The sequence below is a fragment of the Bos grunniens genome, chromosome 5, assembly GCF_055505025.1.
Source record: "Bos grunniens cultivar Pamir isolate PY7600 chromosome 5, Bosgru_T2T1.0, whole genome shotgun sequence".
In the NCBI taxonomy this organism is placed as follows: Eukaryota; Metazoa; Chordata; class Mammalia; order Artiodactyla; family Bovidae; genus Bos; species Bos grunniens.
In genome coordinates, this window is record NC_141169.1 from 19054997 (window position 1) to 19075074 (window position 20078).

Sequence of the window (20078 nt, forward strand, 5' to 3'; positions counted from 1 at the left end):
TCTTAATATCTTCTGCTTCTGTGAGGTCCGTACCATTTCTGTCCTTTATTGAGCCCATCTTTGCATGAAATATTCCCTTGGTATCTCTAATTTTCTGGTCCCATCACTTCATGGCAAATAGATGGGGAAAAACTGGAAACAGTGGCAGATTTTGTTTTCTTGGGTGCCCAAATCACTGCAGATGGTGACTGCAGCCACAAAATTAAAAGGCGCTTGCTCCTTGGAAGAAAAGTTATGACAAACCTAGACTGCATATGAAAAAGCAGAGATATCACTTTGCAAACAAAGTTCTGTAGAGTCAAAGCTATGGTTTTTCCAGTGGTCATGTAAGGATGTGAGAGTTGAACCATAAACAAGGCTGAGCACTGAAGAACTGATGCTTTCAAACTGTGGTACTGGAGAAGATTCTTGAGAGTCCCATGGGTAGCAAGGAGATCAAACCAGTCAACGCTAAAGGAAATCAACCCTGAATATTCATTGAAAAGAGTGATGCTGAAGCTCCAATACTTTGGCCACGTGATGTTAAAAGCCCAGTCATTAGAAAAGACCCTGATGCTGGGAAGGATTGAGGGCAGGAGAAGGGGACGACAGAGGATTAGATGGTTGGATAGCATCACTGACTCAAAGGATATGAGTGTGAGCAAACTCCAGGAGATAGTGATGGACAGGGAAGCCTGGAGTGCTGAATTTCATGCAGTTGCAGAGTCAGACATGATTGAGCAACTGAACAATAGTCATACATTGGACAGTAAGGATGGACAAGCAAAATTACAGAACTCCTGCCCTCAGGAAGTTTATAGGTAAATAGATTACAACTAAATAATTGCACAAATAAACAAAAGCACTACCATTCTAGGAGTACTATTAAAAGTTTCTAATATGAGGGTATGGCTTCCTCAAGGAAAGTAAAGGCTTCCTTCCTTAAAGAAGTGAAATTGAAAATGAACTTGTCAGACAAACAACAAATGCTAGAGAGGGTGCAGAGCAAAGGAAATTCTCCTATGCTGTTGGTGGGAATGTAAATTGGTGCAGCCTCTGTAGAAAAAAGTATGGCAGTTCCTCAGAAAACTAAAACTTGAGCTACCATATGATCTTTAGCAATCCCACTCCTGGGCATATACCTGGGCAAAACTACAGTTCAAAAAGATATACGCACCCCTATATTCATAGCAGCAGTATTTACAATAGCCAAAACAGGGAAACAACCTAAATCTCCATCAACTAAGCAGCTAAGTCGCTTCAGTCGTGTCCGACTCTGTGCGACCCCATAGACGGCAGCCCACCAGGCTCCCCCGTCCCTGGGATTCTCCAGGCAAGAACACTGGAGTGGGTTGCCATTTCCTTCTCCAATGCATGAAAGTGAAAAGTGAAAGTGAAGTCGCTCAGTCGTGTCCGACTCTTAGCGACCCCATGGACTGCAGCCTACCAGGCTCCTCCGTCCATGGGATTTTCCAGGCAAGAGTACTGGAGTGGGGTGCCATTGCCTTCTCCGATCTCCATCAACAGAGGAATGGATAAAGAAGATGTGGTACATAAATACAACAGAAAACTACTAAGTCTTAAAAAAGAACAAAATAATGCCGTTTGCAGCTACCTGGATAAAACTTCACACCAAGTGAAGTAAGTCAGAAAGAGAAAAGCAAATATCATGACATCACTTCCATGTGGAATCTAAAATATGGCACAAATGAACCTATCCACGAAACAGAAACACTCACAGGCATAGTGATCAGACTTGTGGTTGCCAGGAAATGGGGAAGGAATGTGGGGTCGGTAGATGCCAATTATTACATTTAGAATGGATAAACAACAAGGTCCTATTGTATACCACAGAGAACTATAGCCAATATTCTCGATTAGCCATAATGGAAAAAATATTAAAGAATGTATGTATATGTAAAACTGAGTCATTTTGCTGTATAGCAGAGATTGACACAACATTTATAAATCAACTACTGTTGTTCAGTCACTAAGTCATGTTCTACCCTTTGTGACCCCGTGGACTGCAGCACACCAGGCTTCCCTGTCCTCTATCTCCTGGGAACAATCAACTATACTTCAATTGGAACATTTTCTTTTAAAAAAGAAAAATCATAGAAGAAAAAAAAAAAAAGAAAATGAAAGAGGAGTTATCCCAAGAAAAGGATTGACCAGCACACTAGGTTCAGAGAAAGACTTGCAGGAAAGGAACAGGGGCAGCAAGGGACATGTGAGGCTGCAGGACTGAAGAAGAATTTGGAAAGGTGCCAGATCACCAGAGTCTTGGAGGCCATGTTTAAGGAGCTTCTTTTCCTAAGAGCAACCATTCAAAGTATATGAAGAAGAGGGATAAAATGACCAGGTGTATTTGTTTTGAAGAACCACTGTCTTTTAAAGAAGAGTTGAAATATCAAGTAATAAATCCTTGACTGGTGAGGGAGATGTGAGAAGACCCAGAGGGGGCAGACCAGCAAAAAAAGGTACAAATAGTTGAGAAAGTGAAATCGTCCAGAAGGGAGGAAGGGTGCTGCAAAGGGGAGATGGCTGGGATCCATGTTTTTAGGATAACATTATGTATTGCCAATGACTTCTTTGTTTAACCTTGACTTTAAAAAAAAATAAAAACTGACATGACAGTAAAGACTGGTTCATGTAAAAATCAATCTACAAGAGGAACTTTGATGAAGGAACGTACATGGTCTTCAAGTATCTTCCCAAAGATCCCAGCTTAGTTGTTAATGAGTAAATACACAGAAATAGTGGAACACCTGAACCAGGGGATTAAAACAAGCAGCACTATGGGGAGAAGATGGACACTGTGCCTCTGGGTGTGATAACTAGAGGACACATCATTCCTTAATGTAGCATCACACCTTGGGATGCGTATTCTGACAAGATGGTTGGAAGGCATCACTGACTCATGGATTTGAGCAAGCTCCAGGAGACGGTGAAAAACAGGGAGGCCTGGTGTGCTGCAGTCCATGGAGTTGCAAAGAGTCAGACAGGACTGAGTGACTAAACAAAAACAACAGGCTGAAATCAAAGTGACCACAGATTACATGGTGTTTCTTCTAGAGGCTCTATAGAAGAATCTCCTTCTCTGTGTCTTTTCTAGGTTTCAGGGATCTCCCACATTCCTTGGCTTGTGGCCCCTTCATCTTCAAAGCCAGGGGTGTAACACCTTCTCTCTGGTTCCTAAACTCCCTCTCATAAGGATTTATGTGATTAGATTGGGTCCACCTGGATATTCCCAGGATACCCTCCCCATCCTCAGATCCTTAGTTAATTCTGCAAAGACTCTTTGCCATGGAAGGTAATATAGTCACAGCATGAGACATCTTTGGGGGACCATTATTCTGCCGATCATAGATAGTATCAAAATGCAAATCATGATGCTAGATTAGATCTTGTACCAGAAGAAAAACATGCCAGAAAAATTTGGTAACATTGAAATACAGCCAACAGATTGAAGTATTCAGTTACTGCTAAATTTATTCAAGTGGACAACTGTGGTTATGTAAGAGAAAATACTTAGGAAACACACACTTAAGTATTTAGGGGTAAACAGTCATTTTGTATACAACTTACTCAAGGGGTTTAGATATAAGCATACAGAAAGCAAGAATTTATAAAGCAAATGAAGCAAAATGTTAAAAACAATTGAATCTGTATTAAAAGGTATATGGGTGTATATTCTTATCATCTGTAAATTCGAAGTATTTTCAACTAAAAAGTTAGATAAAAAGTGGTAAGTATGTAATTTAACTAAAAGTGAATTAACTTTATTATGCCAATACCACAAGCAATTCATAGTTTATATCATTTTAGAGAGGCCAGAATGACTGCAGATTCAGCAACTCAATTTCTGTTCTTTCTACAACATGACTAGTAAGTGAAAAGGATCAGAAACATTTAGGATTTTTAGGCTAAGAATTTAAAGGAAATCCTAAGTTTGACAATATTATAGTTTCAAAGAGTTTAAAATAAAATTGGTAATTATCGTTAGATTTAAATACCAACCAGTGGATCATACCCGGCTATTTGTGAGAGACAATCTGCTGGGTAATTTTCTAAAAAGGCACTTAGAAAAGTAACCTCCCCTTTTCAGGAGTATCTGGTTGATTTTTAAAACCAAACCAAAAAAAAAAAAAAAAAAAGTATTCTATTCTAGAGCTTTCTTCTGCCCAGGGCCTCCAGCAGAATTTTATTGGTTTGGCCCCAGAGACTATTTCTGGTACCCGTTCTGGCTCCCACTCCACCCTGTATTGTTTAAAGACAAAAGATAAGGCAAATAAGCCTGAGCCTCTCCACTGGGAAACTCCTCTGGTCTTGGAAGAAACTAACATTTTTAAATGAAGGTAAAACAAAGCATATGACCCCCTGTTTCTACCCAAAGGCTATGTTCGGGTTTGTTTTTCTTGCCAACTGTGGTAGCCAAGAACAGAGTTCCTCCAATTGTGCCAGGATGGTATGCCAAGACCAAATAATAGAGGATTTTTCTCAATTACAGAAACAAGGGGGAAAAAATAGGTGGTAATGAATCATTTTATTTTTATAAGTTAGCTCTTGTTAGCACCAGCCAATACGGAAATCTATGATTCGGCACAATCTATGATTATACCAGCACAAAAGAATCTATTTTGCTATTTTTAGTTTAACACAATTGTTTTTCAAAGAGTTGCATGATTTCTTTAAATGAATTTGGCAGTCCCAGCTTAAGTGCTTCTCTAGTCAGAACAGGGTATGTCTTTATTACGTAGATGCTTCACTGAGAACTCTTTACCTTGCTATTAATAGATACCCACATGAAGGGTTAAAAGTCAGATGGCCTAGGATTTCTTTTTAAGACTATCACTTTCTAATTGTTTAACCTTGGTCAAAATGCTTCTGGTTTATAAAGCTCAAGGTGTCATTTGTATAATAAGAATCACAGTAGCCATCCTGCTTTCCTATTTTTCTAATCATCCAAGAAGATAAAAATGTGAAGTCATTTTGCAAGTAGAAAAGCATTATGAAAAGGCCAGCTACACCGAACCCCATAATTACTATTTTTTGAACATAAGGTTAATTGATGTATGTTTGTTTGTTTCTTAAAGTGTCTCATAAAGTGCTCGCTCCATAGTTTTCCCTAAACAAGAACTTGCTGAATGAGCAGATGATTAGATCAATTAAGGTTCAGGCTGCTATAAAATTTACATTACTATGTCAAAGAACTTCCCTTGTTCAATAGGACAGAGATTGACCTAGACTTGCTAGGTCAACAAAGAGGTACCTGGTTCAACAAGAAGGTACATGTTCTAAGGAATTCTACGGAATTTAGTAGATAGTAAAGATTTTAGCATGGACTAATGAAAAGAAATATGTCTTTAAAGAGAATGCTCTTGCAATGACAACCTTACAAAGTTTGGAAGACTTTTTAAACACAAGCACTTAGTGATGTGCTTATTTAACTTATACCCAGAGCACATCATGTGAAATGCCAGGCTGGATGAGTTACAAGCTGGAATCAAGACTGCCAAGAGAAATATCAACAACCTCAGATATGTGGATGATATCAATCTAATGGGAGAAAGCGAAGAGGAACTAAAGAGCCTCTTGATGAGGGTGAAAGAGGAGAGTAAAAAAGCTGGCTTAAAATTCAATATTTAAAAAAAAAAAACAAAACACTAAGATAATGGCATCAGCCCCATCACTTCACGGCAAATAGAAAGGAAAGAGGTGGAAGCAGTGACAGGTTTCCTCTTCTTGGGCTCTAAAAGCACTGTGGATGGTGTCTGCAGTCACAAAATTAGAAAATGATTGCTTCTTAGCAGGAAAGCCATGACAAACCTAGACGATGTGTTAAAAGGCAAAGACCTCACTTTGCTGACAAAGGTCCATATAGTGAAGTCTAGGGCTTCCTGGTAGCTCAGCTGGTAAAGAATCCACCTGCAATGCAGGAGACCCTGGTTTGATTCCTGGGTTAGGAAGATCTCCTGGAGAAGGGGAATAGCTACCCACTCCAGTATTCTGGCCTGGTGAATTCCATGGACAGAGGAGCCTGGCAGGCTACAGTCCATGGAATTGCAAAGAGTCAGACAAACCATGTGATTTTCACTTTCACATGGTCTTTCCAGTAGTCACATACAGATTTGAGAGCTGGACAATGAAGAAGGCAGAGTGCTGAAGAATTGATGCTTTTGGCTGTGGTGCTGTAGAAGACTCTTTAGAGTCCCTTGGACTGCAAGGAGATCAAACCAGTCAATCTGAAAAGAAATCAACCCTGAATATTCTTTGGAAGGACTGATGCTGAAGTTCCAATACTTTGGCCACTTGGTGCTAGAGCTGACTCATCAGAAAAGACCCTGCTGCTGGGAAAGATTGAAGGCAGAAGGAGAAGAGGGTGACAGAGGATGAGATGGTTGGATGGCATCACCAATTCAATGGTAAACTTGGGCAAACTCTGGGAGGTGGTGAGGGACAGGGAACCCTGGCAAGCTACAGTCCACGGACTTGCAAAGAACTGGACATGATTTGGCAACCGAACAACAACAATTTGCTGCTAAGTCGCTTCAGTCATGTCTGACTCTGTGCGACCCCATAGACGGCAGCCCACCAGGCGCCCCCGTCCCTGGGATTCTCCAGGCAAGAACACTGGAGTGGATTGCCATAGTGACATGCTTATTAACACACTTGAACTGGTAATAATTTTGATGGATGTGTCCACAGAAAGGACTCAAAGTCAACTTGCAAGAAGTCAATGTAATAAGTATTTTTGGTGTTATAAAAAGATGTCAATTTGCAGAGCAGAGAGTAACCCAAGTGGCTTTAAATTAATTCAAAGGAGCACAATACAGTAGTTAAAGTGAATCAACATGGAACATATTATGTGTCAAAGCATTTTGCAAAATATGAGCAAGTTGTAAAGTCATATATGCATTATAATGGTATCAACATAAAATATGCAAAACATGGAATCATATATATATGGATGTAGAGTTTGCTATCAAAGTATAAGAAAGAGTAGGGCTACTGTGGGCTGTTACACTCAACACAACTCCGAGGGGATGGTATCCTCATGTCAAGCCCTGAAAACATGCATTGGAATGAGAAACTCCAGCTCAGAATACTTATTCCTAAGAGATAAGCCCTCCCTAAGAGAAAACTAGTACCTAAGGGTATAGGAGAGAGGCATATATGGGGCTTTAACTATATTTATCATGATTCACTATTAAAAAGTACATTTGAAACCTATTTCCAGGGCAAGAATAGAGATGCAGAGGTAGAGATTGGACTTGCAGACATGACGGGAAAGAGAGGGATGGGGGAAAGGGTAGAATGAATTGGGAGATTAGGATTGACAGATATGCACCACCATATGTAAAACACATAGCTAGTGGGAGCCTGCTATCTATATATAAAAGCACAAGAAGCTCAGCTTGGTGCTCTGTGATGACCTAGATGGGTGGGGTGGAGGTGGGTGGGAGAGAAGTCCAAAGAGAGAAAGGATATATGCATACACATGGCTGATTCACTTCATTGTACAGCAGAAACAACACTGTAAAGCAATTATACTCCAATTAATACAGCTGAAGCAAATATTGCAAAATGGTAACATCTGACAAGTTATGTGACAGGTCCACAGGCATTACATTAGTCCCTATACATGAAATATTTCTTCATGTCTTAATACTAACACTACATAATTAGAACATCAATGAAGATTTTTGGTTACAGTCATAAAAGCATACGTACAATCATAGCTACCTTTTTATTGTAAATTTTGAAGAATCAATCACACTGCAAATAAATTCAGAGATAAAACATTTTGTGTTCTCAAATTAAATAGGAGACTTATATAGGACCTTTTTCAGGTATGAAAGTAATTTACATAATTTTACACTTGAGCCTTTGTAGGAAGGCTGAAAGAAAAACAGAAGTCAGTGGCTAGCTATAAAGAAGGTGATCTTATGTGCTTTGGGAGTATAGGGGTAAGATACATGCTGAAATGTTCACCCCAAACCAAAATTTAGCAGTTGCCTGAGGAAAAAATATAAATATACAAGTCAAATTCCAAAGATACCTTCTTCAAATTCTGACAGTTAGCAAACTCTTAAATGGCAGATAACTTCCTATCTCAATATGAATGACCCCGTTTCTTTTGTCAGCTACCACAATGAAACCCAGAAATGTACAGTTTACATACCAAAACGTCCATCCCGGGGACATATTTGAGGGTTATCATATAGTCTTTGGGAAGATTTGCCACCTACAGAGACCAAAAGAAAAAAAAAATCTGTAAGAAAATCCATACACATCAGTAAATCATATTGTTTTTAGGGGTTTAGAGAAAAACACCTGCAAACCCAGGATGCTTTTAAATTACCTCTGATTTTCAACATTTACATACATAGTGATTTTTCATTCTTGATTTCCCTTTGCAATCAAAAGCACTCTCCAGAAATGAAATAATAATACAAATCTTTTTTCACTCCAAATTCAGTTATGGGTGGCTAACTATAATTTACTGAGTTTGGAAACATGATTTGAATTTCAGCTTCCATCTGTGGTCTTGGAATTTCCCTTCAGGACTATTTTCCTATTTATTCCTCCGAAGGATCAGTAACACAGTGTATTTTTCTCGTTAAGTGCTTCTCCAAGTGATGCGTCAACGGCACCAGGGAACCTGTTAGAAATGCAAAGTCTCAGGCCACACCAGACCTACTGAATCTTACTAAACAAGTCCTCCAGGTGATTCTGATGTGTGCTCAAGTTAGAGAACTATTGTTCTACGTTAATCCTAGAAAAAAAAGTGTTAAGTTTCAAAAGAACAATGATACTTACAAGTTGCACATGCTTTATCAGTTAATTAATTTAGAAAGATTCAGTTTTGTGATATAATGTAATCTACTTGCCTGGGACTAAACGTATGAGATGCCTCAAATGTTTAACTAGCTTCCTTTAAAGACTTTCAGAAAATATCTAACCCATTTCCATCATTCATTGTGGCATAAGTTGAACAAGCACCTGATTTAGAACCAGGAAATTTAGAACAAATCTCAACTCTACTTTGGTTTCTCTCATCTGTAAAGTGGAGATAAAAGTATCCATGTCCTATATACACTACCACATATAAAATAGCTAGCTAGTGGGAAACTTCTGTATAACAGGGAGCTCAGTTTGGTGCTCTGTGGTGACCTATCACAGTGGAGATGGGGGTGAGACTTGGCGGGCGGAATATATGCATACATATGGCTGATTCACATGGTTGTAAGGCAGAAACCAGCACAACATTATAAAGCAGTTGTCCTCCAATTAAAAAAAAAAGTACCCGTGTCTAAGAGTCAGTTTAAGAATTTAGATGAGTGTGCCAAACATCATAAACAATCAATCCATATTCTTTACTGAGAGCTATACTGGAAACTGACTTCCAAGGCACAAGTTCTAGTAAGTCACAGAGTTTTAAGTTCACTTGTCTCCTTTTCTACATATCACCAGCTCTGACATCTCACTCTTCTAGAACAGTTAAAATTTCCTTCTGTAGAATATGGCCCATTTATTTTATGTACAAATTGACTTAGCCCACTGGGTCTTAAAACAATAGACAATGTAAAAATGCGGTTTTGCTCTATTATATCTTCAGTGGGTCTCCCTGCTCCGGCAGACTCATTTTCCCCTTTACCCTGTTTCTTAAATCATCACTATTCTCCATCGTGAGCTAGTACCTGGTGCATATTTTCAGGCTAGTTCATCTCTGACAAGACTCCCAGAACACAACCCTTATGCTTCCTCTTGGCTTTGCCAATAGCTTCTAGAATTTGAGAACAATTTGCTGAGAAAAGAATCTAGGTAAAGGCATATGCAGTCAGAGGGGAGCCAAGGGAGGAAGGGATCCCATCATGCGTGCTACCATCCAACGTCCAATGGAACCACCTCCCTCTCATCTCAGCCTCCAGCCTAACACTTACCAAATACTTACCATGTTCTAGCACTGTGCTCATTATGGGCTTATGTTGTGTGATCGCATCCAACCCTCAGAATCACTTTCACGTAGGATTGCTAAATTAATGAATGAAGAACTTAAGACTCCAAGAGGTCAAGTAACTTGACTGAGGTCACACGACTACTACCTGTCAAGTCTGGACTAGAACTCAGGTCTCTGACAGAGGGGCCTCCATTACCTCTCAGCTCAACTTACACATGGTCACCCATTTAGTCTCTGCACACTTGTCCCAGATATTTCCCACTTGTGAGGCTCACCAACATCCCTCCTCGTGCCACACGCAAGAGAACAGTCAAGTCTGCACTGCTTACTGAGAACACATCTGCACTGCCACAGAAGGTGGCCTTCTTTAAGTTCAGGGTGACTTTTCACAGTAACGTTCTTTCTCTTGGTCAAACTTCCCATCATGCTTCCAGGATTTCTTCTGTCTGTGGATCTTCACCCCCATATTTGAAAAGCAGACGGACCTCATCATTTTATGTAAGCCCTGGTGGAAAACAGAGCTAACAGCTTCACAGGTATAAAAGCTGGAATCAGAATGAGCGCACCATTCTGTTTTGTTACGAACCAACAGGTAAGTGAAAGCCATTCCAGATGGAGAAATGGCACAAAATGGCAGGTGTTCTGAACACAGGCGCTTGACAATCTAGCCCCCTTCCTTATGCACAATTAACATTATCGGAAAATAAACACAGAACTGACCAAATTAGTATTCAGAAAACTTATGATCTGAGTATGTACCAAGAGAACAGAGAAAATGTAAAGATCCGCTGGCCAATTCTGTTTTGTTAGTAATTGACATGTAAAAAATTGGTGCAAAAAAATCAAACAAATCTTACCACACTGGGTTGGGGGGGGGGCAGTATATCATAATAATTTCTGCCTTAAACTGATTTACTGATATTTAGTTTCTAAGGGAGCTGAAAAGGAATACTATTTTTGAAAAATGCTTTAAAATTTTAAAAGGTTTTGGACACAGTCTCTGCCACAACCAAGATACATATTATTGGGCCTATTTTACCGAACGATACATGGAGGCTCAGAGGGGTTAACTGGCATCTCAGGGTCACAGACATGAGTACACAGTGCGAGTGAGCACACAAATCCCGGCTCTGAGTGCTGGTCTCAGCAGTTATCTGTGGATCAGTCTGCGCGTTATTACTTTCTTGGATTGCACTGGTTCATTTCCAATCACATTTGGAAGAGAATTAAGGAAGTCAAGTTGTATATTTTTTATGGCCACTTCATGAATTATTATATTACTTTCTAAGCATTCACAGTATGTTGAATAGCATCCAAAAGGCACAGATAACCTCGTGATAAATTCAGTTTCTCTTATGCATGGTGAGCACTGCAGAAATCTGAGAGAGTAGAGGGAGCCTTTGGCCTGGAACTAGGAAGATAAGCTGTTCCTTCGAGGCAGTTACTTTGACAAAGGACTCCCAACACAGGTCCTGGGGACACACTGCTCAGGCTGGATCCAGGTCCTGCCACGTGCTAATTCAGAGATCTTGGGCAAGTTACCAAATCTTCTTTAGCCTCAATTTCCACATAGGTAAAATGGGAATCACAGAACTGAGCTGGTATTAAGACTATACAAGGATAATGTAACTTATTTAAAATACTTAGTTATTTAGTGTTGTGTGTAAACGAGTACTTATTAATTGCAAGGGAGAGGGACATCTGCAAAGACAGAGACATGGTAGACCAGGGGCAGATCATTCAGGCTCTAGCCAGCCCACATCAGTGAGGGACCTGAATGTTGGGCCACGGAGGCCAGGTGGGAAGCAGTAAGGTTCAGTGGAACCAGTTCCACCACTAGATCCCTACAGGTCACTGTTGTCTTAGGCACATCACTTCCTCCCTGTGGAACCTATACCCCTCATCTGTAAGATGAAGAAGTTGAAGGAGAAAATTACTAAGAATTCAGTCGGATTTACCTTCCTCGTGTAAGCAGTGGTGCTACATTGAGTGTGTTTAAGCAGGAAGAAAACGTAACAGTCAATTTAGGAAGGTTAGTTTGGAAGTACTCTTGCCTGGAAAATCCCAGGGACGGAGGAGCCTGGTGGGCTGCCGTCTATGGCGTCGCACAGAGTCGGACACGACTGAAGCGACTTAGCAGCAGCAGCAGCACTTTGGAAGTATGTACTAAAGCAAAGAGAGAAGAGAGACCAGGGGCAGTTTAGAAGACCAGTGGGAGAGTACTGAACACACATTAAATATTTTTACAGAGATTAAAAGCTGAAAAAGCAGAGATGTGCTTTAGATTCCAAGGAAGCATCCTGCTGGTAAGGTTATATGGATTCATATCCAAGGCTACAGATTTTGTAAACCTAACTGTCCTGGTAAAATAAGTTCAGGGCAAAAATTAAAATGAAATAGAACCTAAATGATGGAAAATTTACCAAATCTCAAGTTATTCCAATGAAAGAAATGGTTTGGAGTGTAAGGATTTAAACACTGTACTAGATTAGAAAATGCATAAAACTTCTGAAACAAGTCACTTTGTGATATGATGGGCTTCCCTGGTGGCTCAGATGGTAAAGAATCTGCCTGGGATACGGGAGATCTGTGTTCAGTCCCTGGGTAGGGAAGATCCCCTGGAGAAGGGAATGGCAACACCCTCCAGCATTCTGGCTTGGAGACTCCCATGGACAGAGGAGCCTGGTGGGCTATAGTCCATGGGGTTGCAAGGGGTTGCACACAATTGAGAAACTAACACTTTCACTCAATTACTAGACAGGCCCACTTGCTATCTTTTCATTTTTTTGGATATCTTAAGGATTGATCATACTCAGTGACACTAGGGGGGAAATGCCTAAGAGAATAGCATGTGGAAATGCTAGAAACTCGGCCAAGAAAAAGTCTTTGCAAGCCAAACAGTCATTGGCTGCTTACCATGCCCTGCAGAAAAAGAAGTCAAAGTCAGAACATTTAACTCCCTCTCTAGATCACTGATCTAAAAGATTTGGATCTCAAGATCCAAACATCACTGAGGTCTCTCAGTCTTGTGAAATCAGTGGCTTTTTGGACATCCTTGGTGAGATACTCGTCTCAGTTGTTTCTGTCAAGATCTTGATAAGAATCAAAATGCAATGATAATAACTCATGATTCCCTTGACCCTACATAAAGCAGCGCACACATAGTTGACCTTTCTGAGGAAAGAGTCCAGTTCTCAAAGTCTCTGAGACACAGAGAAGTTTAAGAATCACTGCTGATTCTTAGAGCAAAAAAAGCCTTCTATGCATGTACTTAAAATATCCCAGTAATACCCCAGTTTACTCCATGCCACAGCTTAGTGTAACAATGGTTGTTCACTCTTCAGAAATTACACAGAACAAAGCTTTTGCCTTTTTATTTCCCCTTATAAGCCATTTCTTGTTAATACTGACTAAAAATCTAACCAGGTCAATCGCTTTTTTCTTTTTTAAATAATAACTCAATTAGTGATTTAGAAAAAATTAACATGACAACTCACAAGCCTTTCTGGGTCATCTTTTCTCAGTGAAGAATACCTAAATAAGTTTAGATGATCCTTGTCTCCTTCAAATAAAAGAGATTAAAAACATTTGGTCTCTACCATCTAACACAGGGAACTCTACTAAATGCTCTGTGGTGACCTAAATGAGAAGGAAATCTAAAAAAGAGGGGATATATGTATAACTGATTCACTCTGTATGCAGCAGAAACTAACTCAACATGTAAAGCAATGATACTGCAATAAAAATTAATTTTAAAATGTTGGTCTGCTTCATAAACATACCTTATGATGATGACTCCTGTTAAATAGTACTAATCTATAATTTCCTAATCATAAAATAAGATGACTTCTACCTAGCAAGTACAATTCAAGAGGATAGAATGATAGTTCTTAAATTGCAGTTGATACTGACATAAGTAAAGACATCATATATTATGAACCGGGTTCTTATGTTCCAGAGATGGGCAGTTATGGGTTCATACCTCTATTCATCTCCCAGCTTCCAAGTGAGAATCATCAGGTTACTAACCATCACTAGGCTTCAGCTGCCTAATCAATACAGTGGTGCATTAGTCAGGCTTCCCTTTGACCCAGACAGTAAAGAATACACAGGTGGACAAAATCATTACCTTCTAGGGTTGCAATGACTGAAACAGAGAATCCACAGACAGTGCTTTGCATGGTGCTTAGATGTTCACACAATAATATCTGCTGTAAAAACAGTCAAGGGGCAGGAGATACTGTACCTAAGTGGTTTATCTTACAAGGGAAGAACAACATTTTCTTTATGATAAGATTTACATGCTTGGCAACACAGCTAGTCAGTTTTTACAAATATTATTTCTAATATACTCTGTCCTTTAAATACTAAGTCCAAAATTTACTTTAAATAGAGAAAAAAAAACGTACTGACTACAGGAATAGAAAGTAAAATGCTAAATATTGCAAATTAATAAAAAATCAACTTTAAAAACTATCCAGCTATCAAACCATTGTTCTTCAATGGTCAAACAAAACTATGGGGGACCTCTGCTTTTAAAGAGAAGATATACTTAGAAATGGGGAGACTCAGAGACTCCAATTGGAGAAGGAAATGGCAACCCACTCCAGTGTTCTTGCCTGGAGAATCCCAGGGATGGGGGAGCCTGGTGGGCTGCCGTCTATGGGGTCGCACAGCGTCGGACACAACTGACGCGACTTAGCAGCAGCAGAGACTCCAATCCTCCATTTTAATGCAGTGATAATTCTATCCAAACATTGTACTTGAAGAGAATAAAAATTCAGCACTATTCAAAACAGTCCACTCAAAGTGTGAAATTTGTTATCTAAGAATATTTTTATAATCTCCTATTATGTCAAACTATAAGAGGCATGTATTAATATAATCTGTTTAAAATAATTGCCTACTGAAAGACCAGGAAAGCCACAAATTTCTGACTTTACCCTACTGATCTATAGACTGACCTTGAAAAGACAGAGTGATTTCCACTTTTACAAGATGGGGGCTAGAACAGCAACCTGCCTTAAACATTTTAAGGAAGACAAACAATTACCCAACAGATAAAGATAAAAATGTTTTCAAAAAGCAGCAAAGTCACATTCAATTAAACTCCCCCAAACGAAGAAAAATGATCATAAATGAAGGAAACAGTAGAAAGAACAGAAGGAAAAACTAATTTGATCTATTTCAATGTTTGGATTCCTTTTTTATCAACACAATCATTAAGAGCTGCAGTTGAACCACCCAAAGATACAAGTTTTTAAAGTTTGATTCACTACCTTCCCAAACACCTTTTCTTTTTTTTTAAATTTTATTTTATTTTTAAACTTTACATAATTGTATTAGTTTTGCCAAATATCAAAATGAATCCACCACAGGTATACATGTGTTCCCCATCCCGAACCCTCCTCCGTCCTCCCTCCCCATACCATCCCTCTGGGTCGTCCCAGTGCACTAGCCCCAAGCATCCAGTATCGTGCATCGAACCTGGACTGGCAACTCGTTTCTTACATGATATTTTACATGTTTCAATGTCATTCTCCCAAATCTTCCCACCCTCTCCCTCTCCCACAGAGTCCATAAGACTGTTCTATACATCAGTGTCTCTTTTGCTGTCTCGTACACCGGGTTATTGTTACCATCTTTCTAAATTCCATATATATGCGTTAGTATACTGTATTTATGTTTTTTCTCCTGGCTTACTTCACTCTGTATAATAGGCTCCAGTTTCATCCACCTCATTAGAACTGATTCAAATGTATTCTTTTTAATGGCTGAGTAATACTCCATTGTGTATATGTACCAAAGCTTTCTTATCCATTCATCTGCTGATGGACATCTAGGTTGCTTCCATGTCCTGGCTATTATAAACAGTGCTGCGATGAACATTGGGGTACACGTGTCTCTTTCCCTTCTGGTTTCCTCAGTGTGTATGCCCAGCAGTGGGATTGCTGGATCATAAGGCAGTTCTATTTCCAGATTTTAAGGAATCTCCACACTGTTCTCCATAGTGGCTGTACTAGTTTCCATTCCCACCAACAGTGTAAGAGGGTTCCCTTTTCTCCACACCCTCTCCAGCATTTATTATTTGTAGACTTTTGGATTGCAGCCATTCTGACTGGTGTGAAATGGTACCTCGTAGTGGTTTTGATTTGCATTTCTCTGATAATGAGTGATGTTGAGCATCTTTTCATGTGTTTGTTAGCCATCTGTATGTCTTCTTTGGAGAAATGTCTATTTAGTTCTTTGGCCCATTTTTTGATTGGGTCGTTTATTTTTCTGGAGTTGAGCTGTAGGAGTTGCTTATATATTTTTGAGATTAGTTGTTTGTCAGTTGCTTCATTTGCTATTAGTTTCTCCCATTCTGAAGGCTGCCTTTTCACCTTGCTAATAGTTTCCTTTGATGTGCAGAAGCTTTTAAGGTTAATTAGGTCCCATTTGTTTATTTTTGCTTTTATTTCCAATATTCTGGGAGGTGGGTCATAGAGGATCCTGCTGTGATGTATGTCAGAGAGTGTTTTGCCTATGTTCTCCTCTAGGAGTTTTATAGTTTCTGGTCTTACATTTAGATCTTTAATCCATTTTGAGTTTATTTTTGTGTATGGCAAACACCCTTTCTTTAGGTAGGTCTGAGTCTGCCTTTTAACACAAGTCTTGCAACATTTTTTAGAAACAAAGCAAAAAGTTCTGTAAACAGATGAACTATTATGCTGAGTAAACATGCCAGAAGGATTTAAAATAGAAACCATGGGGACTACAGGTGTAGTACAAAACGTCCAAGAAGAAATTAAAAAGAAAATGACAGTAAAGTCACAAACCATGTGCTTCTGTGACACGGGAGTCACCCCAAGCAAACAAACTTAAGATTTGTGGGCAGAGTGCAAGTTGCCACCCACAGCAAAGGCAGAACTGGCAGCATTGGCAAAGGAATGATTTTAGTTGAATAAATTACAATGAGCAAAGGGTACAAAGGTATTTTCAACCCACTTTCTTTTTCTCAGATAAAATGTACATATGTTATGCCTGCAAAGGAAGTAAATCTAATCTGATATAACCTCCTTTAGTCAAGGCATAACTGGATTATTCCAACATGTACAATCTGAAGAGGCAGGACTATGGAATAAGAGAATCTCAGGGCTAAAATGGGCCTCCCGAGTTATCCAATTTGCTAGTTCTTATCTTTTGGGGGGAGGGTTACAGACTTCTCTGGGAAGCATGATAAGTTATACATGTTCTTACACACACACACACTAGGCTTCCCTCATAGCTCAGTTGGTAAATACTCTGCCTGCAATGTAGGAGACCCGGGTTCATTTCCTAGGCTGGGAAGATCCCCTGGAGAAGGAAATGACAACCCACTCCAGTACTCTTACCTGGAAAATCCCATGGACGGAGGAGCCTGGTGGGCTGCAGTCCATGGGGTCATGAAGAGTCGGACACGACTGAGTGACTTCACTTTCACTTTTCACTTTCATGCATTGGAGAAGGAAATGGCAACCCACTCCAGTGTTCTTGCCTGGAGAATCCCAGGGACAGGGGAGCCTGGTGGGCTGCCGTCTATGGGGTCCCACAGTCAGACACGACTGAAGCAACTTAGCAGCAGCAGCAGCAGAAACACATAAGGGACACAGCAAGCATAATTTGGAATTTCATTTGAAAGAGTTTGAAAGTTTATGAATTCTAGATTCAGAACTACTGATCATGTCCTAATTCCTCATTTTCAAAACCAAAAGTTGAATCCCAGAAAGGTTCAGAGATTTATTTGTCCAAAGTCACACAGCTGGGTAATAGCAGAGCTGGTATCAAACACCCCAGTAAGCCTGACCTACTTCAAGATGCTTTTTTGCTCCACTGTTCTCCAGAGAGAGACTGTGGTTATCTGTAGCCATAAAACTGAAAAGTCACTCATGTCCCGGTTTGAATTAGTGAAATCAATGAGTTTTAGGCTAAGGATGGGAACGCCACTTCTTTTCAAATATGGAAACAACCCCATAATTGTAAGTATAATTTATTACCTCAGTAGTCCTGACCTATGCAAATAACTATCACCTGGGACGCCAGTCCAACACATTAAGCTTCCTACATCTCATCTCCATGAGCTGCAATCCTATATTTCTGAGGCAGGGCCCTGATGGCTAAACTTTTCATAAGGACCCTCAGAGATTGTGACTGGATGGTTCTCAAGTAATATTCCACAAAACGGTGGTTTAGAGACGTGATTTGCAAACATTTTCCCAGAAGCTCAATTCTTTGTTCCACCCAAGTTTTATTCAGAAACCCAGAAACATAAATAAAAGCAGAGCTGCTGGGTAGTCTCTTGAAGCCAGTCTGAAAACCACTGTCCTAGAAGACAACACAGGTATGGGACCAGGAGCTGGAACTCACCACTCACGGATCTCAGTTTTCCTATTTATGAAATTCTGAATTCTCTAAATTCAGCTCCAGTATCCTGCTGCTGCTGCTGCTAAGTCACTTCAGTCGTGTCCGACTCTGTGCGACCCCATAGACGGCAGCCCACCAGGCTCCACCCACCCTGGGATTCTCCAGGCAAGAACACTGGAGTGGGTTGCCATTTCCTTCTCCAATGTGTGAAAGTGAAAAGTGAAAGTGAAGTTGCTCAGTCCTATCGGACTCTTAGAGACCCCATGGACTATGACCCCACAAACATCACTACCATCACACTACCATTCTGTCCTCAGTTGCTAAGTGTGGCCAACTCTTTGTGACCCTGGACTGTAGTTCACCAGGCTCCTCTGTCCATGGAATTATCCAGGCAAGAATACTGGAGTGGGTTGCCATTTCCTCCTCCAGGGAATCTTCCCAACCCAGGAATCAAATCCAGGTCTCTTGCATTGAGAGATTCTTTACCACTGAGCCACCAAGGGAGCCCTATACTACCATTACTAACATAATATTTAGCACGCACTTGCTATGTTCCTAGCACTGTTCTTTTATTTAATCTTTGAAATCACTCTATGAGGTTAAGTACAGTAGATCCTTGAACAACACGTGTTTGAATTTCGTGAGTCTACTCATACTCCTGTTTTTCAATAGTATTACACTACTACACAATCCACCCTTGTTGAATCCATGGATGCAAAAACCACAGCTAGGGAGGAACCTTATGTGCAGAGGGCCAACTATAGGCTGTGAGACGATTTTCCACTGCCAGAAGGTTGGCACTGCTAACCCCTGTTGTACTATTAATCTATTATAATGATGAGGAAACTGAGGCACAGAGAGATCATGTGACAATAACTGTGGTTATATATATACATATATATGTATGTATATATATATACACACACACACATTCTCTTATTCCATCTACACCATAAAATTGGGAAGAACTGAGCTTTAGAAAGATAGTTTCTTATCTAAGGTCAAAAAGCATGTCTGTCAGACGCTAAAATCCATTCTAACCAAAAAATTAGTACAAGTCGGATCCCATACTTTACCAGAAAATATTTTAAATAGCATCCATTTTCATGTGGTTATTGTGGTATTAGTGATCTGCTTTCATATATTCATAGAGATGGCTTAGCCCCAAACTAGATTATAAACACTCTGAGACCAGGGATTATTTTATATCTTTCAATTTCCTACTCTATGAAATACCGGCTGTGCATTAAGTAGGTCTTTATTCAATCAGAAGTGATCTTCTAAATCCTTTTTTGTTATTAACTTGACTTTTCCCCCAATAATCTGAAGTAAACACACTAATTTCATTTAGATCAACTCTTGAAATTAAAAAATTCCCCTATGAGTCAGTTGCTGGAAGGGAGAAAAAAGACTTTTTCCAGCTTAATGATTTTACATTTCCCCCTGGGGAAAGGAATTATATTAATATTTTACTGTTAATAAGTATCTCTTTCCAGGCATTTCTTTCCCAAAGTTTCTTGCATTTTTCAACTGATAGGTAACAGACTGAAAATAAGCAGATGGTTAAAGACAAGAACAGAAAATCTTGGAAGGTGCTTACAATACCTACTTATGCCACTTGAAAATATCAGTTTGACATTTCACAGGAAGTGGTGCTCATTAGGTAATATTCTTCAAATAGCAAAAAATACTGACAATAAGTAATTTTTCTTAAATGCCAACTTAATTTTGGACATGCTTAGCCTGTGGTCAG

General features: G+C 39.7%; 1 protein-coding gene across 10 annotated transcripts in view; it reads right to left on the reverse strand.

Annotated features, from left to right (window-relative positions):
* KITLG (KIT ligand) overlaps positions 1-20078 on the reverse strand; it is a 107671-nt gene that overhangs the window by 41691 nt on the left and 45902 nt on the right. For all 10 annotated transcript variants that reach the window (XM_086403743.1, XM_086403742.1, XM_086403737.1 and 7 more), the window contains one exon: positions 8165-8227. In XM_086403743.1, coding sequence (XP_086259869.1) covers positions 8165-8227 — 63 coding nt within the window. The remainder of the gene's footprint in view (positions 1-8164; positions 8228-20078) is intronic.